General features: G+C 56.0%; 1 protein-coding gene across 4 annotated transcripts; it reads left to right on the top strand.

The window, feature by feature from the left end:
- Positions 1-2,495: 2,495 nt before the first annotated feature.
- On the top strand, positions 2,496-18,886 carry TTYH1 (tweety family member 1). Of its 4 annotated transcripts, none has more exons than XM_044760397.2 (13): positions 2,497-2,732; positions 5,347-5,525; positions 7,470-7,581; positions 8,448-8,668; positions 11,381-11,476; positions 12,765-12,837; positions 13,344-13,419; positions 13,911-13,966; positions 14,139-14,231; positions 14,456-14,548; positions 17,734-17,876; positions 18,014-18,059; positions 18,350-18,886. In XM_044760397.2, exons 1-13 carry the CDS (start codon positions 2,607-2,609, stop codon positions 18,386-18,388), a joined length of 1,353 nt encoding a protein of 450 aa, XP_044616332.1. In that variant the 5' UTR covers positions 2,497-2,606; the 3' UTR covers positions 18,389-18,886. The 4 variants fall into 4 exon arrangements, with proteins under 4 accessions (XP_070354287.1, XP_044616332.1, XP_044616331.1 ...); XM_044760396.2 differs by having other exon boundaries at positions 18,347-18,886; XM_070498186.1 differs by lacking the exon at positions 18,014-18,059 and having other exon boundaries at positions 2,496-2,732; positions 18,347-18,886.
- The last annotated feature ends 4,391 nt before the right edge of the window (positions 18,887-23,277 follow it).

Genomic DNA, 23,277 nt, shown 5'->3' with positions numbered 1-23,277 from the left:
CCCACATTCTTCTCTGGAATTTGAGATTAGTGTTTCAGATTGTGGGTCAAGACCTGTTAGCTAGGTATGAAAATTTTAGGAAGTGGTGCCCAGATTTTTATTTAGGAAATAGAAAACATAGACTAGAAAATATCTGAAAGTATTTCACCTAGGAGAGGCTAGTTTTGTTTTGTGAAACATTTTACTTCGTGTGTGTGTGTGTGTGTGTGTACCAGATCATGATATAAAATGTATTTCGCTCTGTGGGTTGTGGTCCTACAAGTTTGAAAGCCACCACTCTCAAATATTATCTATATGGGAAGGGTTGACACAAGGCCAGATGGTGAAAGCTATAAAAGCAGGATTGAGTGGGTCTTGACTTGATCCCACAGGTAATAGGGAACCACTGAGTGTTCTTGAGTTGCACAGTCACAATGAACGCTTTACCCTATCCAAATACACACGCACCCAACCACACGCACCATAGCATTTGGAATTCTTTTCCCTTGAGCAAGTCCTACAGATTCAGCAAACATTGGCTGTGGACATGATATAGGAGATTATCCACCCCAGGGCTTTTAGAACAGGCTAATCTCACCTCCTACCCTCTCATTTTACAGATAGGGAAACAGAGACCAAGATGGGAAATTACTTGCCTGGGATTACTTAGCACAACTCACAGCTGCTTGTCTCTGGATCTTCCCCATCTCCAGGCCCCATGTAGCCCATCTGGTTGGGAACTGTGGAGGACATGACTCCAACCAGAACTGGAGGCAGGCCAGAGAAGATCTGGGTAGTGATGATGAGTATATATGTGTGTGTGTCAGGGGGCAGTTATCCTCACTCCATTCTGTCTCCATCATCATCATCACCACTACCGTTAACCATCATCACCATCACCATCACCATCATCATCATCCTCCCCAGCATCCCTATCATCACCATAATTATCACTGTCATTATCATCATCATAAATATCATCACCACCATCACCATTCCCACCATCACTGCCTTCATACTATCATCGTCATTATTGTCACGACCACTGTCACCTCTTATCATCACCATCATCATCCTTACTATTATCTTCATCATCCCCACCGTCATCATTATCATTATCACCATTATGATCATCACCACCACCATCATCACCACCACCATCAGCAGCAGCACCATCATCATCATCACCATACTCACCACCACCATCATCATATCGTCATCATCATTATTGTCATCATTACCTCCTCACTATCATCACCATCATCTTTGCCATTATCTTCATCACCCCCATCATCACCTTCACCATCATCATCGCCATCATCATCCTCACCTTCACCACCTGCAGCAGCAGCAGCACCACTCTAACCATCACCATCATCATATCATCATCACTGTCACCACCATCACCAACACCATTGTCACCATCATCATTATCATTACCACCACCGTCACTATTATTACTTTTCCCTCAGTAATGCAATAAGCTACTACCCCCCAGCCCTTTCTCACTAATCTGGGGCAAAATATTAGGGTGAGATAGGAGGAGTATTAACCTCTCCTTCTTCCTCCTTCCACTCATCTCATTCCTCCCATGGGAGGTCATATGTGGAGACCCCAGGTGGCAAAGTCCAGCCCTGCTCCACAAGGGTGGGAAGACCCCTGGGTTAGCTTCCTAGAAACCGTAGTTTTAACCCCAATGGTGATTGCCTGGGTGGAGACTTCAAAGTGGCCAGGTCCCCTCCGAGAGTTTCTACTTCCCCACGTATCAGTGTGGCATCAGTGGGCTCCTGTGAGACTTAACATGGTAGTGGCTGGAAAAATACTTTGTAAACTGTAAAGTGAATGGCAAGGGGCAGGGAATCCTTATATACATAGAAGTAATCTTTAGCCAGTTTGAGAGGTTCTTAAATAAATGTGAGGCATCATTATGAAGATGGGGAGGGTCCCTATATAGATAAGCGAGGTTTCTCGGGTGGGCGGGGTCCTCATGCACATGTGAGGGGGTCCTTACAGGAATATGGAGCCGTCTGTACACATAGGAATGTTTGTGTATAGAAGCTATGCCCTTATACAGCTTTTTTTAAGTGGGAGAGGGCTTTTACCCATTGGAGGTGTCCTTTACAGGTGAGAGTATGCTTCCACGCAGAAGTGAGGATTTTTTATTGATGCGCTGACCATCATTTGTAAAATGCTGTGCAAATCCTAGCGACCTTTACCTTTACGCAGACAGGAAGGTTCTTCTTAAAGATAAAGGCATCGTTATGCTGTAGGATGACATAACAGTGTGAACTGCCTTATAGGACAAGGCTATCGCTGTACAGCCGAGCGCTCTCCACGCCACCCACGGAGCAGCAGCGCGGTACCTGCGCGGGCCGCAGGTGGGAGCCGTCGCCGAAGGAGCCGAGCGCCCGGGCCGGACTCGCGGCGCCGCAGTCCCCCCCGCAGCCGCTAGGGGCAGCACCGTCCCCGCCCGGCCCGCGCCTCCCCCCAATCTCCGCCCCCCACCCCCTCCTCCCCCCGCTCCGCTCCCCCGAGCCCCGCCAGACCCCGCTCCGCCCGCGCCCCGCAACACTGCCGAGGCTCCCGCAGCCCCGGCGTCGGCCCCGCTGCGCCCTCCCCCGGGGGCCATGGGGGCGCCCCCGGGCTACCGACCCTCGGCTTGGGTGCATCTGCTCCACCAGCTGCCCCGCGCCGACTTCCAGCTCCGCCCGGTGCCCAGCGGTTTCGCGCCCCAAGAGCAAGAATACCAGCAGGTGGGAGCAGGCGCGGGGTCCTAGAGGCGGAGGCTGGGGGCCAGAGCTTCTGGGTCACGAAGGAGAGGAGGGCTGAGTGACAGATTCCTGTGCTCTTGGGGGTGGGGGCCGAGCCCAGACTTTGGGGTATCTGAGGGAGGAGGAGCTTGGGGCTCCCATATCTGGAGGTTCCCCTGGGACGGGCGCTGAGGGACCAGAGCCCCAGCTCCTTAATAAGGGAGGGCTAGGGGCCTGGAACCATGAGACCCAGAAGAGGTTAAGGACTGGAGCCCCTTGGATTCCAGGGTCTCTGAGAGCTGCCTGGGAAGCTAGCCTCCAGGGTCATCGGGGGATGGGTCCACCCTCCCTGTCCTAAAAGATGACCCCTCCCCTCATAGGATCAGGCAGTCCAGTTAAACACGTCCCAGTTAAGGCGGGACCCAGGAGAGAGAGGAGCTGATCATGGTGGAAAAGAAAAAGGCTGAGGATGCCCCGGTTCTGGGACGGGATTGAGACCCGAAGTGGGGAAGGGGGGTGAGGGCTTTTAGGGCCGGAGCTGAGAAAATGAGGGGGAGGTGTTGGAAGAGGAAGCTTCCAGCCTGTCCCAGGACTGAAGGGGTGGTCAGGACGCTGCAGGGCGGGAGGGTGGAGATGAGGTTCGGTTTGGGGAGCAGAGGATGACAGAAATGGGTCCAGAGGGTGGGGGCAGGGTGGGAACCTTACAGAAGCTGGGGTCCCTGGGGAAGGGGGCCCAGCCTGGGTCAGCTCCAACAGGGGCGAAAGAACTGTCCTCTGACCCAGTTTAATTCAAGTCCTTGACTTTGAGATTAATGAGGAGCAAGGCTCGGCTGAGCTGGGATCCAGGAGGGGGGGCTGGGAGTCCTGGTGAAGCCCCGAGATGGGTCCTGGGCTCTGTCTATAGGGTCTAGACCCCTGGGATCTGTCCTGGGGAGTGTCTGGGACAGGGGGCTGGGGACTGGAGAGCTTGGAAGGAGTGCAGGGGGGGTCCCAGAAAAGCGGAGAGGGGGATGTTTGTCCTATTCTGAGCTATTTGGGTCATGGCTGTGCCAGCATGAGCAGCTCCTCCCTGCAGACTCCACGCTGCTGCCTTCTCCCCACCAGACAGGGACCGCCATCCCCTCGCCCACAGCCTCGGGGTGCACAATCACAACCTCCAACGCCGGTCACTCACGCCTCTTCACAGTCAAGGAGACCTGCCCACACGGATGCCCACACAGCCACACGCGGGGTCCTGGCCCCGGTCACCGCCAGAGGCACCGGGGAGGTTCACCACCCCCATCATCGACAGTCAGAGTGACAGCACTGGGACACGCGGACACAGAGTCTCACGCTCCAGGAGCGGACACTGCCCACCCCAGGGAGATCAGCCCTGTGGGCAGAGCTGGGGAAACAATCAGGGACGGGGTGAACCAAGTTGGGGACACACACACACATGCAGGCACACACACATATACACACAGACACTCACATATACACACAGACATATATACACACTCACATATGCACACATGCTCACACACTATACACACTCTCACCTATACATTCACAAATATACACACATTTTTGCACTCACTCAAGCATACACACCCTCACACACACCTATACACATATAGTCACTCACACACACATTCATATACTCACACATCACACATACACTCACTCACACACTTTCTCCCTCTCACACACCACCACCAGAGACCACTCACACACTCAAGGAATCGTGCCCAGAAACACACAAATGCTCACAGGTCACTCTCTCACACCTGCAAATGCAGTTGCCCCGCAGGGACCCACAGACGCTCTGTCACACACACACACCCCCACTGTGAGGACAAAGGCAGAGACACTGTGGTTAACAGAGTTAGTGGTAACAGACTTAGTGATTCTGTGGCCATTGTTGTCCCTCCCATGCTGTGTGGCTCAAGGTAAACCCCTGCTCCGCTCTGGGCATCTGTGAAGAGGACAGGACTGCACAGCGTCCGCTGTGAGATTCTGCTGGTGGAGAGCACACACACAGACACAGGCTGTCACGGAGGCTGTCACGCCCCCCTCCCCATGAGTCCCTGGGTGACAGACTCACGCTGCAGTGGGTGTGCAGAGCTCAGCAGCAGGGGAGAGAGGGAGCTGCGAGTGGGGAGGGAAGAGGAAGCCTGCCACCACCACCCCAACCTCATACACATCGCCAGAACAGGCGCCCCCACCCGCCCCGGATCCTGCAGGGTTCCAGGATCCAGGTCCCAGCAGGTCCTTGGAGATGCACCATTCCGACTGCCTGGTTGCAGTGAGGAGGAAACTGCAGCTCAGAGAGGGGAAGGCCCCTGCCAAAGGCCACACAGTATTGGAGGGCAGGGCAGAACTGGAACCCAAGACTTGGGCCTCCCAGTTGGAAGCTCCCTCCAGTGACCCAGTCCCAAATCCTGGAGCCCCAGCTTCCAGTCTGGGGGGCTGGGGACCCCCAGGTTTCCCCAAAAACCTGAATACCACAGATTGGAACTTGGCCCCAATCTAGTGAGGGATGCCCTCCACCTGCACTGAGATCCAGGATCCAGAACCTCCAGCCATGCAGGGAGGGAGGGCCGAGCCCCTCTGAGGGCTGCCGTCACCCCCTCCCCAGGCCTTGTTGCTGGTGGCGGCCTTGGCGGGCCTGGGCTTGGGCCTGAGCCTCATCTTCATTGCTGTCTACCTCATCCGCTTCTGCTGCTGCCGGCCCCCAGAGGCCCCCGGGACCAAGAGCCCCCCGCCCGGGGGAGGCTGTGTCACCTGGAGCTGCATTGCTGCCCTTCTCGTCGGCTGGTAATGGGGCCCCAGGGTGGGTGGGGAGTGGGGATGGGGCTCCCCGTGCTCTCTGTCGAGCCTCTTGGTATTGTCCTGGAATCCTGCCACAGTCTCACAGCAGGGAGAATTGCTCCTATTTGATGGATGGAAAAACTGAAGTTCAAGAGAAGTGATTTTCCAAGGGCAGCCAGCCTGGCAGAGTGGGGTTAGGGTCATGAGCTGGGTGGTCAGACGCCCAGGGTTTGGTCGCTCTGCCATTGACTAGCTGTGCAACCCAGGGGAGGGAGATCATCTCTTGGAGCCTCAGTTTCCCCATCTCTGCAATGGACATTATGGTAACACCCACCTCCTAGTCACGGTGAGATTAAATGAGAGAATGTACGGTGCCTGGCTCACTGTTGCCCCAGATTGATGTAAACTAGTGATATTGTTCATTATCTCATTCATTCATTCATTCGGCAACTATTTCTTAAGTACCTACCATGCTGCCGGAGATACTGACCAAGCAGGACAAGGTCCCTGCCCTCCCTGACTTCTAGTGAGGGAGATTCACAATCCAAGAACACCTCCTTGCCCAGACCTCGGCTGGTGCAACTCCTCCCCTCAGTAGCCCTGCTGGATTCACGGTTGTCACACCCAGTTTTGAAAGAGGAAGGCTCAGGGAGCAGGGGAAGGCAACTTTTCAAGGCCATGCCACCCAAGTGGCAGAGTGGAAATGCAGACCCGCAGACCCCTGGGAGCCGAGGGGCCCTCTGCGGTGACACCCCAGGGAGGGAGGAAGAGGGCACCAAGGAAACACCATTTACCCAGAGCCAGCTCTGAGCACAGCCCCTCCCCGCAGGGCCACCCCTGCCAGGGCATGGACAGCTGTCCTATTCCACAGATTAGGGCACCCAGGAACCTGTCCCTGACCCCAGGGGAGTAGCTAGGAAGCCCGGTACTCCCCCAGCCCCTAGGCTGGGTTCTGCCACCTCCCTCACTGCAGGGAGCAGCAGTGTGTGTGTTTGGGGGTGTATGTGGGGGAGGGGGCTGGGTGTCCTATATCCAAGATGCTTCCTCTGCAGGCTCTCCTGAGTGAGGGTGGACGGGGGAGGTGGACAAAGGCCCCGTGGGGGAGAGACACACAGCCGCCCCTGAGGCCTGGGAACAACGGCAGCTTTGTGGGACTGTGAACAATGCGCGGGGGCGCTGGAGCTGGGCGTCGGATCCCAGGGCTGGGGGGTGGGGGCCTGCGTTGACCAGGGCTGGGAATTGTGAGGGTGTCTGGCTCCCTCCGCCCCTGTCCAGCCCTGGCCCCTCCACCAGGGGACACACGGGGGGGCTGGGGGATGGAGCTGTATTCAGGCCCCACAATGGAGCTCTGTGTGTTGGCCGAGGAGGGGTGGGCAGGGGTGCCAACTCCTGGCTGATTTCCCTTGCTGCCCTCCCAGCTAGCCAGACGCTTGGGTCCCTGGGGGTAGGGAAGGCGGGGGGCTCCAGGCTCCGGGGTCCCCCAGGAGATGTTGGCTGGGGGCCTGTACTCCTAGGAACCCCCAGGAGGTGGGGGAGGGACGGCTGGACCCTAAAGGGACAGGTGCTGAGGACTCTGGATACTTGGGGAAAGGATGGAGGGAATGGGTGTCTGGCTGGCAGTCATTGGTTGGGGATCATCTCATCCTGGGGCTGAGGCGACAGGGGTTGTGACAGGGGTTCAGCTCTGGTGAAGTGTGAGTTAAATCTGGGGGGCCCCCTCTCCTCCTCTACTCCACCCACCATTAGCATCACAATGACGTCCCTGGCCGGGGGAGTGAGGCCTTCCCGTTACCTTGGCAACTGGTGGGGGCCAGGCTGGAGACGTTCCTTTCCCACGACTGCCTGGACCAATGGGGTGGGGGAGGAGACAGGATTGGGTGTGTGAGGAGGTGGGGGGTGGTGGCCTCCAGGGTCCTGGGACCAGTTGTGATTTCTCGTCCCTCCTCACAGTGCCGGCATTGGCATCGGTTTCTATGGCAACAGCGAGACCAGTGATGGGGTGTCCCAGCTCAGCTCAGCGCTGCTGCATGCCAACCACACACTCAGCGCCATTGACCACCTGGTGAGGGGTGGGCACTGGCCAGACCCCAGACCTACAGGCAGACTGGTTCCCTGCATGGGAACAGAGGGCCCCCTCCCAAAGAAATGGGATCCAAACCCAGAGCCAAGACCCCACCCCTGAAACTTAGGACCCCAGACTCAGAATTTTAGGGTTGGATTTGCAGATCTCGGACTATACACACAACCCCCAACCCTGACTGCAGATCAGGACCTCACACATGGCACCCTCAGAACCTTAGCGCACATCTGGAACTCAGGGTTCAGACCCCGACCCCAAACTCACACCCAGTCCCGGCTCTGGGCTTCAACTCATAGCCCAAATCAGACAGAGACCACACACCAGACACCCCAGCCCCTGCCCTGTGTCAGTTCCAGGGCCACTGATCTGATCGTTGGTCCAACTGCAAGCTCTGGGACCTCAGCGCTGAGACCCGGGGCCCCAATGAAAGGCCTCACTCCTATCCCCAGCCCCAGGTTTCCAGACTCAGGGCTGAGACCCAGCCTGGCTTTCGATCTTAGATTTCATGTCCAGTTGCAGACCCTGGACCACGGAACCCAGACTTGAGACCCCAGACTCAAGAAGGCAGGTACCAATGCCAGATCTAGGACCCCCAATTTAATCCAGGTTCTGGGAAGAGAATCGTCACCTGAGGCTCAAGCCACTGACAGCCCAGAGCTCCTGATGGAGGCCACAGAACTCCACAGACCACAGAACCCGCTCCTTCCCCTCCTCAAGCCTTAGATGCCCCTGCGCCCAGCTCTCAGACACTGGCCCCTGCTCAATCCTACTTCACCCCCACAACCCTGTCCCCCAATCCCGGGCTACCCCAAGAATGCCGTCCCCTGACCCAAGACCCCTGTGCCCAGGTGTTGGAGATGGTGGAGAGGCTGGGCGAGGCCGTGAGGACAGAGCTGACCACTCTGGAGGAGGTGCTCACGCAGCGCACAGAGCTGGTGGCTGCCACCCGGGGGGCTCGGCGGCAGGTGGAGGCCATGGCCCAGCAGCTACAGGGGCTGGCATTCTGGCGGGACGTGCCCTTGAGCCCCCTGCAAGTGGCCGAAGATGTGTCCTTTGTGGAGGAGTACAGGTGAGTGACCGCCCTGTGTGGAGGGGGTTCCATCCTGGGTGACTGCCCCAGGGGACAGTGGGCAATGTCTTAGGACGTGTTTGGTTGTCACAACTGGGGGAGGGGGTGCTTCTGGCATCTGGTGGGTGGAGACCAGGGATGCTGCTGAGCATCCTACAGTGCACAGGATGGCCCACAGCAAAACATCATCCATCCCAAAGCGTCAGCGATGATGAAGTTAAGAAATGGTGCTGTGGCGAGACAGACCACGTGATCCTGTGCCCCCTCAGGGCCGAGTCTTCATCTGCTCACCCACTCCCTCAATTTATCCAGCCCCCCACTCACTCACCCACTCACCCATTCATTCACTCCTTGACTCATCCATTCATCAATTCAGTCTTGCACCCACTCACTCCTGTACTAGCCCGTTAACTAGTTCACTTCCTCAGTCATCCATCTGACACATGTAGTCCTTCAATGAATATTTGTTTCTCACTTTCTGGTGAGAGAGATGGCACAGCCAAGTGGAAACGTAAGCTCTAATGCCAGGCGGCCACTCCCTAACCACGTGACCTTAAACAGGTTACTTTCCAGCCCTGTGCCTCAGTTTCCCCATCTGTAAAATGGGAATAATGGGTAGGGCTCCCCTCATTGTATTATTGCATTTTTGAGGGTCAGCATTGGTTAAGTGCGTACAATGGTGACTAGCGCACAGTACAGGTGTTTGTAAAATGAGGGTTTTTTTAAAGATTGGCACCTGAGTTAACAACTGTTGCCAATCTTCTTTTCTTTTTTTTTCTGCTTTTTTCTCCCCAAATTTCCCCAGCACATAGTGGTATATTTTTAGTTGTGGGTCCTTCTAGTTGCGGCATGTGGGACGCCACCTCAAGGTGGCCTGATGAGTGGTGCCATGTCTGTGCCCAGGACCCAAACCAGCGAAACCCTGGGCCGCCAAAGCAGAGCGCACAAACTTAACCACTTGCCACGGGGCCGGCCCCCGTTTTTTTTTTTTTTTTTTTTTTAATGACGGTTTTGATGAGATAGAACAATGAACAAGACAGACAGTGATTCCTGTCCGTCCTGCAGTAGAGGGATCAATAAGAAACAAGCACACAAGTAAAACATGTCTGTGAGGTGTGGCTGGTAAGAGGTTTGGAGAAAGTTAAGTAAGAGAGGTGGGTGGAGCCTGGCGGTTTGAATGGGAGTGGGTCCAGGAAGGCCACACTGAGAAGGTGACATCTGAAGGAGGGGAGGAAGCAAGTCATGCAGACATCTGGAGCAGCCACCCTTCCCAACAGTCCTTGTCGCTTTGTCCACTAGAAGTTATTTCTCTTGTTCATCCCATGCCCGAGGGCCCCACTCAGGCATGGGGGCAGAGGTGGGAAAGACTGGGTCTTGGATTCTGTGCTCCAGGGGGAGGCAGACCCGGGCTGAAGCAGTCCAAGATGAGGACACCGCCTGGGGTATAAGATAGGCCTGGGTCCCAGTGAGTCCAGGTTCTGCATTGTGGCCAAGCCCAGGGGCCACACAGCTGGGCCTCAGTCCCTCCCAGTAGGGCTGGGAGTAGTGTGCAGACGACGACACCAGGGTTAGGTGACCCACGATCAACAGGAAATAGCTTCTGGATGCACCAATGTGAGAGCACCTGGCACTGGGAGTCCCTCCAGGAACGTGGCCAGTTTTCTGGAAGGAAATTGGGACCCCTGGAGGGAGAGCTTTGCTGGAGGTCAGGGCACCTTACAGCAGGAGTTCATGGTGGCTTAGGGCAGAAGGGGCCGCCTGCCCCTGATGGAAGTGGGAGTGGACTGGCAGTGGGGACAAGGAGAGCACAGGCCTGGGGGTCACCCGGAGCCACCTGACCCAGCTTCTCCTTCCCTAGGAGAGTCTGACCCTCCAGCCGCACAGGAAAGGAGGACAGAGTGAGCCCCGCGGGGTCCAAGCAGAGGCTGCCGTGGAGGGGGTGCCACACTGGCCCCCTGGCCTCTGCACGGCTATGTGGGGACCCTGGAATGATGCTTCTGATGGGCACTTACCACAGGCCGGGCACCGTACTGTGGCCTCTCGGGCAGTCTCTCTCCTGTCGGAGTGAATTACTCATGAACACTGAATGATTAAATAACAAAGTTCCCTTAATTACGTTCAACTAATATTTAGGTGATTTATGTGTTCTCATTCATTAGCCTCACGGCAACCTTTGGGGGTGGCTGCTGTTGTTTTCCCCATGTTATAGGTGGAGAAACCCAGGCATGGGAGACAAAGTTACTGAGACAAAGCTACACGCTGCCAGGAAGTGGTGGGGCTGGCACTGAGACCCAGGCAGTCTCTGCCTGCAGACACCACATCTTTAGGTTGTGCAATAGGATGCTTGGTGCATGCGGTGCACGCCTGGGAATGATTCGCTGCACTCTCCAGGGTCGGGTATGGGGCTGGGGCTCCCAGAAGCCAGATCACACGTGCACGGTCACTGGGCTCCTGCGTGGTCCAGTCAGGGCATGGTCCCAGCTGCTCTGGAGTACCTGGGACCTGTGCTCTAAGTGGCTACATTGCCCGCCTCCTGGTACATCCAGTTCACAGATGAGCTGGGCACAGGACAGGGAGGTCACAGGGCCAGGCAGAGCCGAGAGTGAAGTGGGGTAGCCTTCGCCTTCTGCCAGAGTCCTGGTCCGGGAGCCTGCGTGCCCTCAGACTGGATTTGCTGCTTCAGCCACACCCCTGTCCTCCCTCCACCCCCAGGTGGCTGGCCTACATCCTCCTGCTGCTCCTGGAGCTCCTGGTCTGCCTTTTCACCCTCCTGGGCCTGGCGAAGCAGAGCAAGTGGCTGGTGGTCGTGTAAGTCTGTGCCATCCTGCAGGACCTCGTTCCATCCTGCAGTGCTCGGACGAGAGGGACCATGGTCCTTTCCAGGCTCACACTGGTTTATTCCCTTGTCCCATGGACCTCCGTGGAATTCCCAGGCTGGGCCAGGCACAGAGAGAGGAATCAGACGCGGAGCATGCAGGAGGGGCAGGAGCAGACTTGCAAACAGGCTGCCCTGCAGTGGGAGGGAAGTGTGCCAAAATCCTAGAAAAGCAACAGTGATGATGCTTGCGCTGAGGATGGGAGTGATCCCTCACACTCCTGCAGGCAGACTCCTTCTGTTGCCACAACCCCGTAAGGGAGGTGCCCATCAGGTCTTGCAGATGACTGACCCGAGGCAGAAGGTGACCACCTCAGAGGCTGCATGGCCTTTCCGTGGTGTGGCAGAACTGCAGGACCACACTCTTATTTAATGGCTTGTTCCAAGTGCCTGAGCTCTTCTGGAACCCTCACACCCACCCTGAGGAGGCACTTTTGTCCTTCCATTTAACAGAGGAGGGACTGCTGCTCAGAGAGGTTGGGGCACTCCCCCAAGGCTGCAGAGCCAGGAAGTGCTGGAGCTGGGATTCGATCCAAGCCAGCCTGTGCCATTTGGAGTAGCCCTGGCATCCTCCCCGCCCCTGGGGGTTTCAGCTGGTGCCCACCCCCATCCTCACACTCCCTGGGGGTGAGGGGCCCTGCCATCCCATTCAGGCCCCCTGAGGCTTGGAGACGGTAAAACAGGGCTGGCCAGCTGGGCAGGTGCCCTTCTTGCTTGCTGACCTCCCTCCAGTGCTGACGTCCCTCAGACCCCACTCCCAGAGAAGAACCGGGAGGTGATTTCAGCCCTGGAGCCGTCTCCACCTCTGGGCAGAGCTGGTGGCTGACCAAGCTATGGGGCAACCTGGGAGCGTGCTTAGGAATTACTGGGCTCCTGTGGAAGTCAAAGCTAGGAAATGGGGCTCACAGGTGGGCAGTAACCACCGCCCCACCCCAGGCTTCCAAAGTAAGGTGGGGGCAGGGCTGATATCCTGTCAGCTCAGGGCCCTCTCACCGCCTCCTCCACCTGCTGGGCAGGGACCAGATGTCCACTTTGACGTCAACAACCACAGGTCCACACACTCCCCCCAACCCCCAACTTTTCTGCCCCTAATTCTGATCCTCCAGGCTCCAGAGGTTGGGGGTGGGGCTGTGATGGGATTTGGGATAGGGGAAGGGAAGAGGAGAGATGGGTGATTAAGAACCCCAGCACCCCAAGTCCAATCCCCCTCCCACACCATAGGATGACAGTGATGAGTCTCCTGGTTCTTATCCTGAGCTGGGGCTCCATGGGCCTGGAGGCAGCTACAGCCGTGGTGAGTGCTGCGGGCTGGGCCCCTGGGCTCTGGGACTCAGAAGGGCTGGAGGCCCCAACTCCTGGATCCTGGGGTGAGGTGGGGTCCAATGCCTTAGGTCCTGAGAGGAAAGACTTGGTGCCAGGATCACAGATTCTTGGGTTTGGGGCTAGTTTTCTAGATCCTGAGGGGCTGGAAGCTGGCATCCTGGACATTTGAGTTCTAAAGGAGGAGGGGCTGGGGGCCTGGATTCTTGGGTCTGAGGGAGGAGCGGCTGGGGGCCTGGACTCCTGGGTCTGAGGGAGGAGGGGCTGGGGGCCTGGACTCCTGGGTCTGAGGGAGGAGGGGCTGGGGGCCTGGATTCCAGGATCTGAGGGAGGAGAGGCTGGGGACCTGGGCTCCAGGGGCTGAGGGAGGAGGGCTGGGGGCCTGGACTGGGGCACTGGGGAGAGCCAGGCACTGGGTCCTGTGGGATTGTGGAACTGGGACAGTTTCTGGTCTGAGCTCCTATTCCTGCTGCCTCTCAGGGCCTCAGTGACTTCTGCTCCAGTCCGGACACCTATGTGCTGAACCTGACTCAGGAGGAGACTGGGCTGGGCTCAGGTGACCCGATTGACACAGTGCAGGCCCTGGATCCTCAGGCCTCTGTGCCCATTCCTGCCTGGGGTGGGGTGGGGGTCTCCAGCTGTCAACCAGGCCTGGCCCAGTGGCCCTGGAAGCTCTCAGTACCTCCCGTGGTGGGCTGGAAAAGAGGAAGGGATAACCATGCTGGAGTCAGGAGATGGGGGTCCAGAGAGGGGGTGCCAGGCCTGAGGGATGGGAGGATTTGGCCACTTGGAGAAAATGGGGGGAGCACAAGTTAGTCAGTGGGAGGATGGCAGAAGCAGGGCTTCCCAGGGATGGTGAAGACCAGGTGTTCTCTTGCTGTGGCTGGTCTCAGAATGCCAGGCCATTCGGACCCCAGGAGGGTCCTGAGCTGGGGAGGGTCCCTGGGCCTGAGGGTAGAAACGCAGGGCCCTGCCCCCTTGCACTTTACCCTAGGGAGGCCCCGCGGCCCAGCTCATGGCCTCCCCACTCTTCCCCTCCTGCTTCAGACATCCTGAGCTATTATTTCCTCTGCAACCAGGCCGTCTCCAACCCCTTCCAACAGGTTAGGGCTGCGGGCAGGGGAACTGGGTGGAGGAGGGTGGACGGAGCTGGGGCCTGGACTTAAGGGTTTTGGGGGAGGATGCAGAAGCTGGGGGGCCCAGTCCTGGTCCTGAGAGGGGAGAGCGGGCTGGGAGTGTCGACCACTGGGTCCTCCCCCCTCTCTCTTCCTGCAGAGGCTGACTCTGTCCCAGCGAGCTCTGGCCAACATCCACTCCCAGCTGCAGGGCCTGGAGCGAGAAGCTGTTCCCCAATTCCCTTCTGCGCAGGTCGGTGGCCCAGCGCTCCCCCTACACCCGGACTCCAGGAGAAGGAGGGCGGGCGGGCGGGGCAGGACCCGGACCTCTGGGGCGTGGGGGGGGGGTGGGGGGGGCGGGGCTGCGTGAAGGGGCGGGGCCTGCAGGCTGGGGGCGGGGCCTGCAGAGATGGGCGGAGCCCAGGCGTCAGACAGCCCTGAGGAGCAGGTGGGATAACACCCTCTCTCCCACCGCAGAAGCCTCTGCTGTCCTTGGAGGAGACGATGAATGTGACAGAGGGAAACTTCCACCAGTTAGTGGCACTGCTGCATTGTCGCGGCCTGCACAAGGTGACCCCTGTTTCCCTCCCCAAATTCTTTTCCCATGGGGAGCTGCTGCCTGGACCCACAGAACAGCCTCATTCCTCTCTTCAGACACCCCCCCCCCGTCCCCGCCGCCAGTCTTTCTCCCATTGTCTCTATCCACTGATCTGTCCATTATTTATCTATCAAATATCTATTCTCTACCTGTTACCTACCTACCCATCCATCATCTATATTCCTTCCTTCTTTCCTCCCTCTTTCTCCCCCCACCCCTCACTCCTCCCTCTCCCTCCAGTCCTCCCACCATTTCCTGCCCTCTCCTCCTCCTCCCCCCCTTCTCCCTCCATCCTCCCCACCTCCTAGAGGCTTTGCAGCCTAGTGAATTCTGCAGCAAGACTGGCGGAGTTCCATTCCTAGCTCTTGTCCTCAGGCAAGTGACTAACTTTTCTCTGCCTCAGTTTCCTCACTTATGAAACCGGAGTACAGGGGCAAACACCTATAAAGGTCTCGGGTAGTGTGTGCTATCAGTGATCTGAGGCAGGGGTTGGCAGGGCACCCAAGAGGAAGAGAGCCTGTGGTCCTATAGACTCACGGGTCCTGGCTCTGCCGCGGGCTGTGGGGCGACCGGCCGATGGACAGCTCTGAGTCTCGGTTTCCTCACCTGGGAAATGAGGAAGAAGAGGTTGTGAGGGTTGAGAAGAAAGTCGCCAGCATCCTGTTGTGAGAGCCGACATGCACAGGGCTTCACTGTGTACGGGGCTCGGTGGTGTTTACAGGTGGGAACCCACAGAGCTCTCATTCCTGATGCTCTCAGGAGGGAGGGGCTGCTATCACCCCGTCTAGCAGACTTGGAAGATGAGGTGCAGAGGGCTCGGTCACCCAAGGTCACACAGCTGGCCTGAGCACACCACAGGGACAGGGACCTCACACAGGGTGGTTACACCTCTCCCTCCGAGCCCCACAGCCAGGCAGTGGCCCAGTCTCAGCCCTTCTGCCTCCTGGATGTCTTCATCCATGCCCCCCAGGGCCCCTGGGAGCGGGGCACGTGCCTCCTCCCCTCTTCTGATCTGTACCCCCGTGGACTCTCCGATAGGGCTGCTGGATTCACAAACAACAAATTCCTCTTTAAGTATGTCCTATGCCAAAGTGAGGAGATACTCGTGCTAATTTTTTGTTGTTGTTAGGCATCTGCAACTCAAATCTAATGGGCGTCCTGTGTTCGATCTGGCAACCCCACCCAGAGGGATCCATCTGTCCCACAGCAGGGATCTGAGGGTGTCCTTGCCCTATTCAGATCCCTCCCACAGCTCCCGCTGCCCCCAAAGCTTCTGAAGCTGGCAGTCTAGCAAGGGGATGGGGGGGAGCCTGAATCAGCACCCAGAATTGCTGGACACCTGAGCTGAGAAAGGCTGGGGCATCTCTAAGACAACCCTGCTCTTTTATTCAGGGGTAAACTGGGGCCTACGAATTTCTCTATGGTCCAGGCAGATGCGGGGCTGCATTACAGTTCCCAAGCTTCATTGTGAAGGGAGGGAAGGAAGCCAGGAAGGAGGGTGAGTCAGAGTCTCCACCCTCCACTGATGCACCATGTGACCCTGAGCCCTGGATGCCCCTGTTTGGACCTTGGGGTCCCCACATGTTAAAATCAGGATGGGGGACATCAGGAATGAGGTGGTAGGAAGGTGGGTTCTGAAGCCCAACAGCCCTGGCTCCCAACCCAGCTCTGCCCCTTCCAGGCTGTGTGACTCTGGGCAAGTGGCTTGCCCTCTCTGGGCCTTGACTTTACACCACGGTAAAAGGCAGCAGTGTGAGGGGGAGATGGGACAATGTATATGTGCCTGATACAGTAAAAAAGGAACAGCCCATTGCCCTGACAGGCCCGTTCCTGGACTTCACTGGCTCAGGACCGGGCACTCCCACCCCACATCTGGGGGCTCCAGCCAGAAACCTAGGCATATCCTTTTTGCTCTCTGTCCTTACCTCCCACAACCATTCCGCCAGCAAGTTCTCTTGGCCTTTCCTCTAAAACCCACTTGCACTCTGAGCACAGCTGACACCACCACCTCTGCTACCCTGGCCGCCACCCTCGCCTCCTGCCCATGGCCACAGAGCCTTTGTCCTGTCCCCCTGCTTGCCAGGCCCCATCTGTCCTCCCTGCAACAGCCAACAGCAGGTGAGCTTTTTAGACACAATCCGATCAAGTTCTTCCACTTAAAACCCTCCGCTGATTCCCCTGCACGCGGATTAGAGTCCCGGCTCCTCCCCTGACCTACAAGGGCCTGTGTGGTCGGCCCTGGCTGGTCCAGGCCTCAGCCTGGGGCACCCTCCTCCCGACTCAGGCCACAGCAGCCCTCAAACAGCTCCCGGAGTCCCTCCTGGGGGCGCCATCTCTGCTGCGGGGGGCCCAGGACCGCCTTCTCATCCTCCTCTCTCATCAGCTCGCGCTCCTCTGAAATGACCTTCGGGGGCCTGGCTCCTGAAGCATCCTCAAAGCAACTTGGAGCCACGCCTGGCAGAGCAGGCCCCTGGCCAATCCTCCCTGAATGAATTACTGCTGGGCACTCCGTAAATTCTGGTTCTGCTGATTTCCAGGGACGGCAGTAATGAGAGCCAGCATTACTGAGTCTGCATTACGTGCAAAGTATAATTCTAAGCCGGTGGTTCTTCTAAGGGTTATTCTAAGTGTTGTCCTAAGCCAGGGATCTTGCCCCCAGGGGACATTTGGCAATGTGTGGAGACATGTTTGATGGTCACACTGCTGGTGGGGCTGCTACTAGCATCTAGTGGGTGGAGCCCAGGGATGCTGCTCAGCATCCTGCCGTGCACAGGACGGCCCCCACAAGGGAGAAGGAACTGGCTTAGGACGTCAGGAGTGTCTAGGTTGAGAAGCCCTGCACAAGACCAAGGCCCAGCTGGTGTGGTGGCTGGGAATGGGGTAGAGGGGATGAGAGGAGGCCCACATGTGGGTTCATACCTGTGGGTGTGACAATGACAGTGACCACAACACCTACCCTGCACTCAGCACTACCTCTGTGCCACGCCCTGTGTTGAACACATATGACAAGGGAGGAAGCTGAGGCACAGAGATGCTGAGTGACTTGTCCAGCATGCACAGCCAGGTGGAGGGTCTGAGTCATGCACACAGTGTGTGGGGGGGGGGGGGGGCAGAAAGAGCAGTGCCCGCTGATGCCCTCTCCCCACTCCCATCCCAGGATTATGGTGCCGCCCTGCGGGGCCTGTGTGAAGATGCCCTGGAAGGCCTGCTCTTCCTGCTGCTCTTCTCCCTCCTGTCTGCTGGGGCCCTCGCCACTGCCCTCTGCAGCCTGCCCCGTGCCTGGGCCCTCTTCCCACCCAGGTCAGGAGGGGAGAGAGGGCAGGGTCCTGGGGGAGGGGACAGGGGGAGGATCCTCAGGCCACTGTTCGTGGGGGGGAGGCAGTCTCCTGATGGATCCGCCTTCCTATTTCTCTGCCACTCCCCCCATCACACCCCAGTGACGACTATGATGACACAGACGATGATGACCCTTTCAACCCTCAGGTACTGGACTCCTGGGTCTGAGGGAGGCGGGGCTGGTGCCCTGGACTCCTGGGTCTGAGGGAGGAGGGGCTGAGGGTCCAGACTCCCAGGTCTGAGGGAGGAGGGGCTGGGGGCCCGGACTCCCGGGTTTGAGGGAGGAGGGGCTGGGGTCCGGACTCTTGGGTCTGAGGGAGGAGGGGCTGGAGGCCTGGACCCTTGGGTCTGAGGGAGGAGGGGCTGGGAGCCCACCCTACAAAGCCAGATTCCCTCTTGATGGTCATGCCCTCCTCTCACCCGAATCTCCCCAGCAGGAATCCAAGCGCTTCGTGCAGTGGCAGTCCTCTATCTGAGCCCCTGCTCCGTGCCAGACTGGAGCCTGCCTCGCGTCGCTGGTGAGCTTCCAGAGTGACACCCCAGCTCCCAAGGCCGGCCTGTGCCCTCCTCTCCCTCACTCTGGGCACTGTGGGGGCCCTCCCGCCTGCATCTGGTGCCCTGTCTCTGCAGTTCCTTCCCTGACTGCTGGAGAAGACCCCACTAACCCAGCCCCACTGGGCTCCCACCACTAACGACACCCCTGGCCACGGACACCCCAAACAGGACGCCCCCCTCTATGTGTCCTATCCCCTGGGAGTAAGCTGAGGGTGCAGCCAGGGCCCAGGGCTGGTGGGGAGGGGCAGCCAGCCAGCCATGCAAGCCCCCATCCTTATCCTTGGCCACCGGGCCCATCCTTGAAGGGACAGGAGTGCCCCTGCCATGCCCCACTGGGCCTAGGGCCCTTGGTCTCGACTTGTGGCACTAACTTGGGAATGGGTGGGTTTGAAATAAAAGGGAAGACTTTATTTTACAAGGAGCTGGGTCCTTCTTATTTCTCCCCTCCTGGATCTGGCCTCCTGGTTGGGGCGGGGGACTTCCTTCACCTTAGCCTCCTGGCTGCCAGGCATTTCTGCTCCTGTCCAGGGTCTGCAGCAGTTCCAAAGGCATTATTCTTTAAAAAAGAAACAAAAAAGCTTTTTTCCAAGATTCTAAAAGCAGTACACGTGTCCTGACACAGGAAGAGGCAGACGTCCCTGGAACAGGATAGGCAGACTAGTGATAGATCTCAGTGTGTGCAGATGACAGAAGACAGGTTTCAAGTCAGGATGAGAAGGACCCTTTAGTTTCGAAGCACTGCTGACATCACTGGCTCACTGTCTGGAAGACAAAATCCTACATACGAGATGGGTGAGAAATCTAAGTGTAGACAACAAAGGGACGGAAGTATTTCAAGAGAAAGTCGGAGAATTTTGTATATTGTATATCTTGGTTGGAAGTGGAGGATTTAAGCAAGATAACCTAAAGCTGGAAACAAAAAGGTAAATTGTTTGACAAATTGTGGAATGAAAAAATGCCGTCACTGGGGCCTGACCAGTGGCGCAGTGGCAGGTTTGTGCATTCTGCTTCAGCGGCCCAGGGCTCACCAGTTTGGATCACAGATGTGGACCTATGCACCCCTTATCAGGCCGTGCTGTGGCGGGCGTCCTGCATATAAAGTAGAGGAAGGTGGGCATGGATGTTAGCTCAGGGCCAATCTTCCTCAGCAAAAAGAGGAGGATTGGCGGCAGATGTTAGCTCAGGGCCAATCTTCCCCCTCCCAAAAAAAAAATGCTGTCAAGTCAAGAGGCAGATTGATAGCATGGGGAAAACTGTGCTTTTTCTTTTAACACATATGGCAAAGAAATATATAATTCTTAGTACATAAATATAATCTACAAAACTTCCACAAACTAAGAAAAAGGCAACCCAACTTAATAAGCAATGAAGATGAACATTTGATGAAGTGAAAATCCCATCACTAATGAAGAGATAAAAAGACATTCAAACCCTAATAATTGGGAAGTGCAATTTGAAACAACCACCAACTTTTTTTTTCCACCACACAGTTATCATGAGATGACAAGAGTGCTAATGTTCTGGGCTGGCAAGGATGTGGGACCCAGGCACCCAAGCGCGCTGCTCCCGAGGCTATGATCTGCAGTCCTATGAAAAAAATAATCTGCTCCCATGTGATAACATCAAACTATACAGACCCTGTGAGCCGGTAGTCCTACTTTTGGGAGCCAATTCATGGACGTAAAGCAGAGGCATGTGAGGACGTGTGTTAAGGGCTGTTTGCGTCACCGTACTTCGATTGGCTCAACTCTGGAAACTAAAGTCCGCAGGGAGCAGACGTGTCCAATAAATCACCCCCCTGCAGGGCTCTCTGGAACACGACAGCTCTTGGCTGGTTGTAGGATTCTAGGGAAAGCCTGAGAGAGGAGGATTGGAGGTGGGTGTGACAGACAAGGGCAGCAGCATGGACAAATGCCAAGGAGACAGCCCTGGTTAAAGGCCCCGCCTGCCTCAGCCATCAGATGGGTGACAAAGGACAGCTCCCCGGGCCCTCCTCTGCAGTTCCGAAATCCAAGGAGCTCTGCTGGGCCACACGTCCTCCCCTAACTCACTGGGCAGTGGAAGCTGACCTGACCTGGCATGGGGTGACGCACAGACTATTTCCCCGCCTGGTGTGAATGTTCTTCTATTTCCCTGCAGAAACACTGATGGGGTTACTTCTGAGTTCCGTGCAGGGTGCAGAGGGTGTGGTGTACCACGTGGAATATAAACCATGTTGTCTCTCGAAGCTCTGAAAAATCCTGAAGCCCAAAACATATATGTGGTCCCGAGGGTTTCGGGTCAGGGCTGGTTAGCCCAGAGTGTCAGATGTCAGGTATCCAGCGCAGGGCCCACCATGGGGGAACTGCTCCATGCTTGCCAATCATTTCCCTCTCGAGCTCTGCAAGGGGTGTTCAAGGAAGCTATCGATGTGTGGGCCTGAGGCTGGGAAAGAGAAATCGACTCATTTCCTGTGAGGGGCTCTGGGGGCCACCTGTGTTGACTCACTTCCTTCTCAAGAGCACGCAAGCTGACCCTGGGGCCAGCCCTGCTGCCAAGGCTGGCTGTTTGGTTCTAGGACACTGCCCTCTAGTGACTGTGAATCCAGCGCTGACGTGCTGGATTCTTGCAAAGTACCCTGAGATTCAGGCTGCCTCGTTTCCTGCCAACCGCCTGCCAGTGATCTCTCATCAGGGAGCTTTAACCAAGAAAAAACGACATTTGCCTAACCTTTACAAAAGTAAATCTATGTTTATTTTAAATGATCCATATGAGGCCTCCCACTTCTGACCAAGATGGAGTAACAGGGACTGGATTTGCTCTCCTTCCTGAAACAACCAAAAAGCCAGACAAAGTACATGAAACAGCAGTGCTCAGGACTCTGGAAATTAGACAAGGGGGGAGAGTGATCTCTCAGATGGGAAACACTGAGGTGAGCCCTGAAATCGCCAGTCTACTGTCAGGAGAGTTTCCCAGCACAGGACAGGGGAGGGGAACTGAGGCAGAGCACCTCCTGAAGGCCCCACCTAAAACTGCTCTGAAAAGTAAAGTCTGTTTTTAAAGAATGCTCAAACCAAAAGAAGGCAAAAAAAAGGAAAAGGGGAATAAACAAAGATGGAACAAATAGAAACCCAATAGTGAGATGATGAATTTAAAGGGAACCACGCCAATAATCACATTAAAAGGACAGTTATAAGCACCTCTTTGAAAAGGCAGAAATTGTATGTTTGGGTAAAAAGATCCAACAATATGCTACCTACAAGAAAACCCCCTTAAATATAACACTTACACATAACAGGATGCTGAATGCAGAGTCCTGGACTGGACCCTGGCACATAAGGGAGACCTTAGTAAGAAAAGTAGTAAAACTCAAATAAAGTCTGCAGTTTAGTTAATAGTCACGTGCTAATGTTGGTTTCTTTGTTTTAACGAACATATCACAGTAAAGTGAGATGACAGCATTAGGGGAAATTGGGTGTAGGATGTGTGGGACTCTGAACTATCTTTGCTGCTTTTTTGTAAATCTAAAATTATTGTAAAACAAAAAGCTTAATAAAAGTAAAAGAATGGCAAAAGGTCAACTATGTGTCAGCACAGATAATCCATAATCAATCTATAAATCAAATTTGGGTGAGTTTATTATGGGCCAATCTTGAGGACCATATAGCCCTGGGGGGTACCTTCCCCAAGGAAGGAAGCGCTCCAAAGAAGCGGGTGTACAGAGTGGTTGCAGACCGTCTTGGAACAAAGAACATCTATCAAATATGACCGGAATATCTCTTTTATTACAGTCATGAGATGATTTGCTAGACCAGCAGGTCAGTAATTAATCCTACATTTCCGGGAAGAAATGCTTATCTTTAAAGAAATGCTGATACAGGAGGAGGCGACGCCCCTATCTGTCAGGGCATCATTCTCTGCTTTGGGACATTGTCAATGTTTAAGGCAGATGGACAATGCATGCTGGACAGGTCACGGCAGGCCTTTCTGGAAAAACAAGGGCAGGCTGAGTTAGTTTTACACCAGATAGTTTCCTCATCTGCTGCAATGTATCTTACTGCTGTTCGTTGATTCATCATATGCTAACAGAAACAAAATGCTACATAGTTACCAACAGGAAAGTTTATAGTAAGAGAAAGACTGTTCTACCAGCCACTGGGACTACAGGGACCCGTCCCTGAACTGGACTGGATAATTTATCAGCCAGAGGTCTGGATGGAAACAGATGACATGCCCAAAAGGTTACTTGCAAGGAGTTTAAAGAAAGGCCAATCTACAGAGATGGTCCAAATTCCTTAGACTTTCGGGATCTGCTACTGGCCCACCTGCACTGACCTAGCTCTTCACTCCAGGACCCCACACACTTCTATTCCGCCACAGCCACCTGCTCACCGCATTCTCCCGAGCTACGCTTCTTTCCCGCCTCTGAGTGTTTGAACACGCCGTTCCCTCCACCAGGTGCACGGTTCCCGATTTATCTACTAAGGAAGCTCCCCTTGCCGAGGGGAGGCTGTTCTCACCCCCTTTCTCTGAGTTCATCATTCTCTTCCCCTGGCCTTCCACATCACTGTACGGTGATCACCCTAGTCTACACCCAAAAATAATAATGGCTACCATGAACTGAGCCCACACAAGCTTGCGCGGAAGGGCACGGGGGGGGGGGGGTCGAGCAACGCTGCGGCGCCTGTCCACTCGGGGCCACCGTCCCCAACCCCTTTTCCGGCTTGCCTTAAAGCGCCCACCGCGTTATTTGCGTAGGTGGGGGGCGGGCTCAAATCAAGCTCGTTGCGTCCATTGGCTGTGCGGCATCTAGGGAGGCGGGGCGAGGCCT

Source organism: Equus asinus, chromosome 26, assembly GCF_041296235.1.
Source record: "Equus asinus isolate D_3611 breed Donkey chromosome 26, EquAss-T2T_v2, whole genome shotgun sequence".
NCBI classification, from domain to species: domain Eukaryota; kingdom Metazoa; phylum Chordata; class Mammalia; order Perissodactyla; family Equidae; genus Equus; species Equus asinus.
Note: the sequence above shows the minus strand (reverse complement) of the source record. Positions and strands in the feature narration are given on the sequence as shown.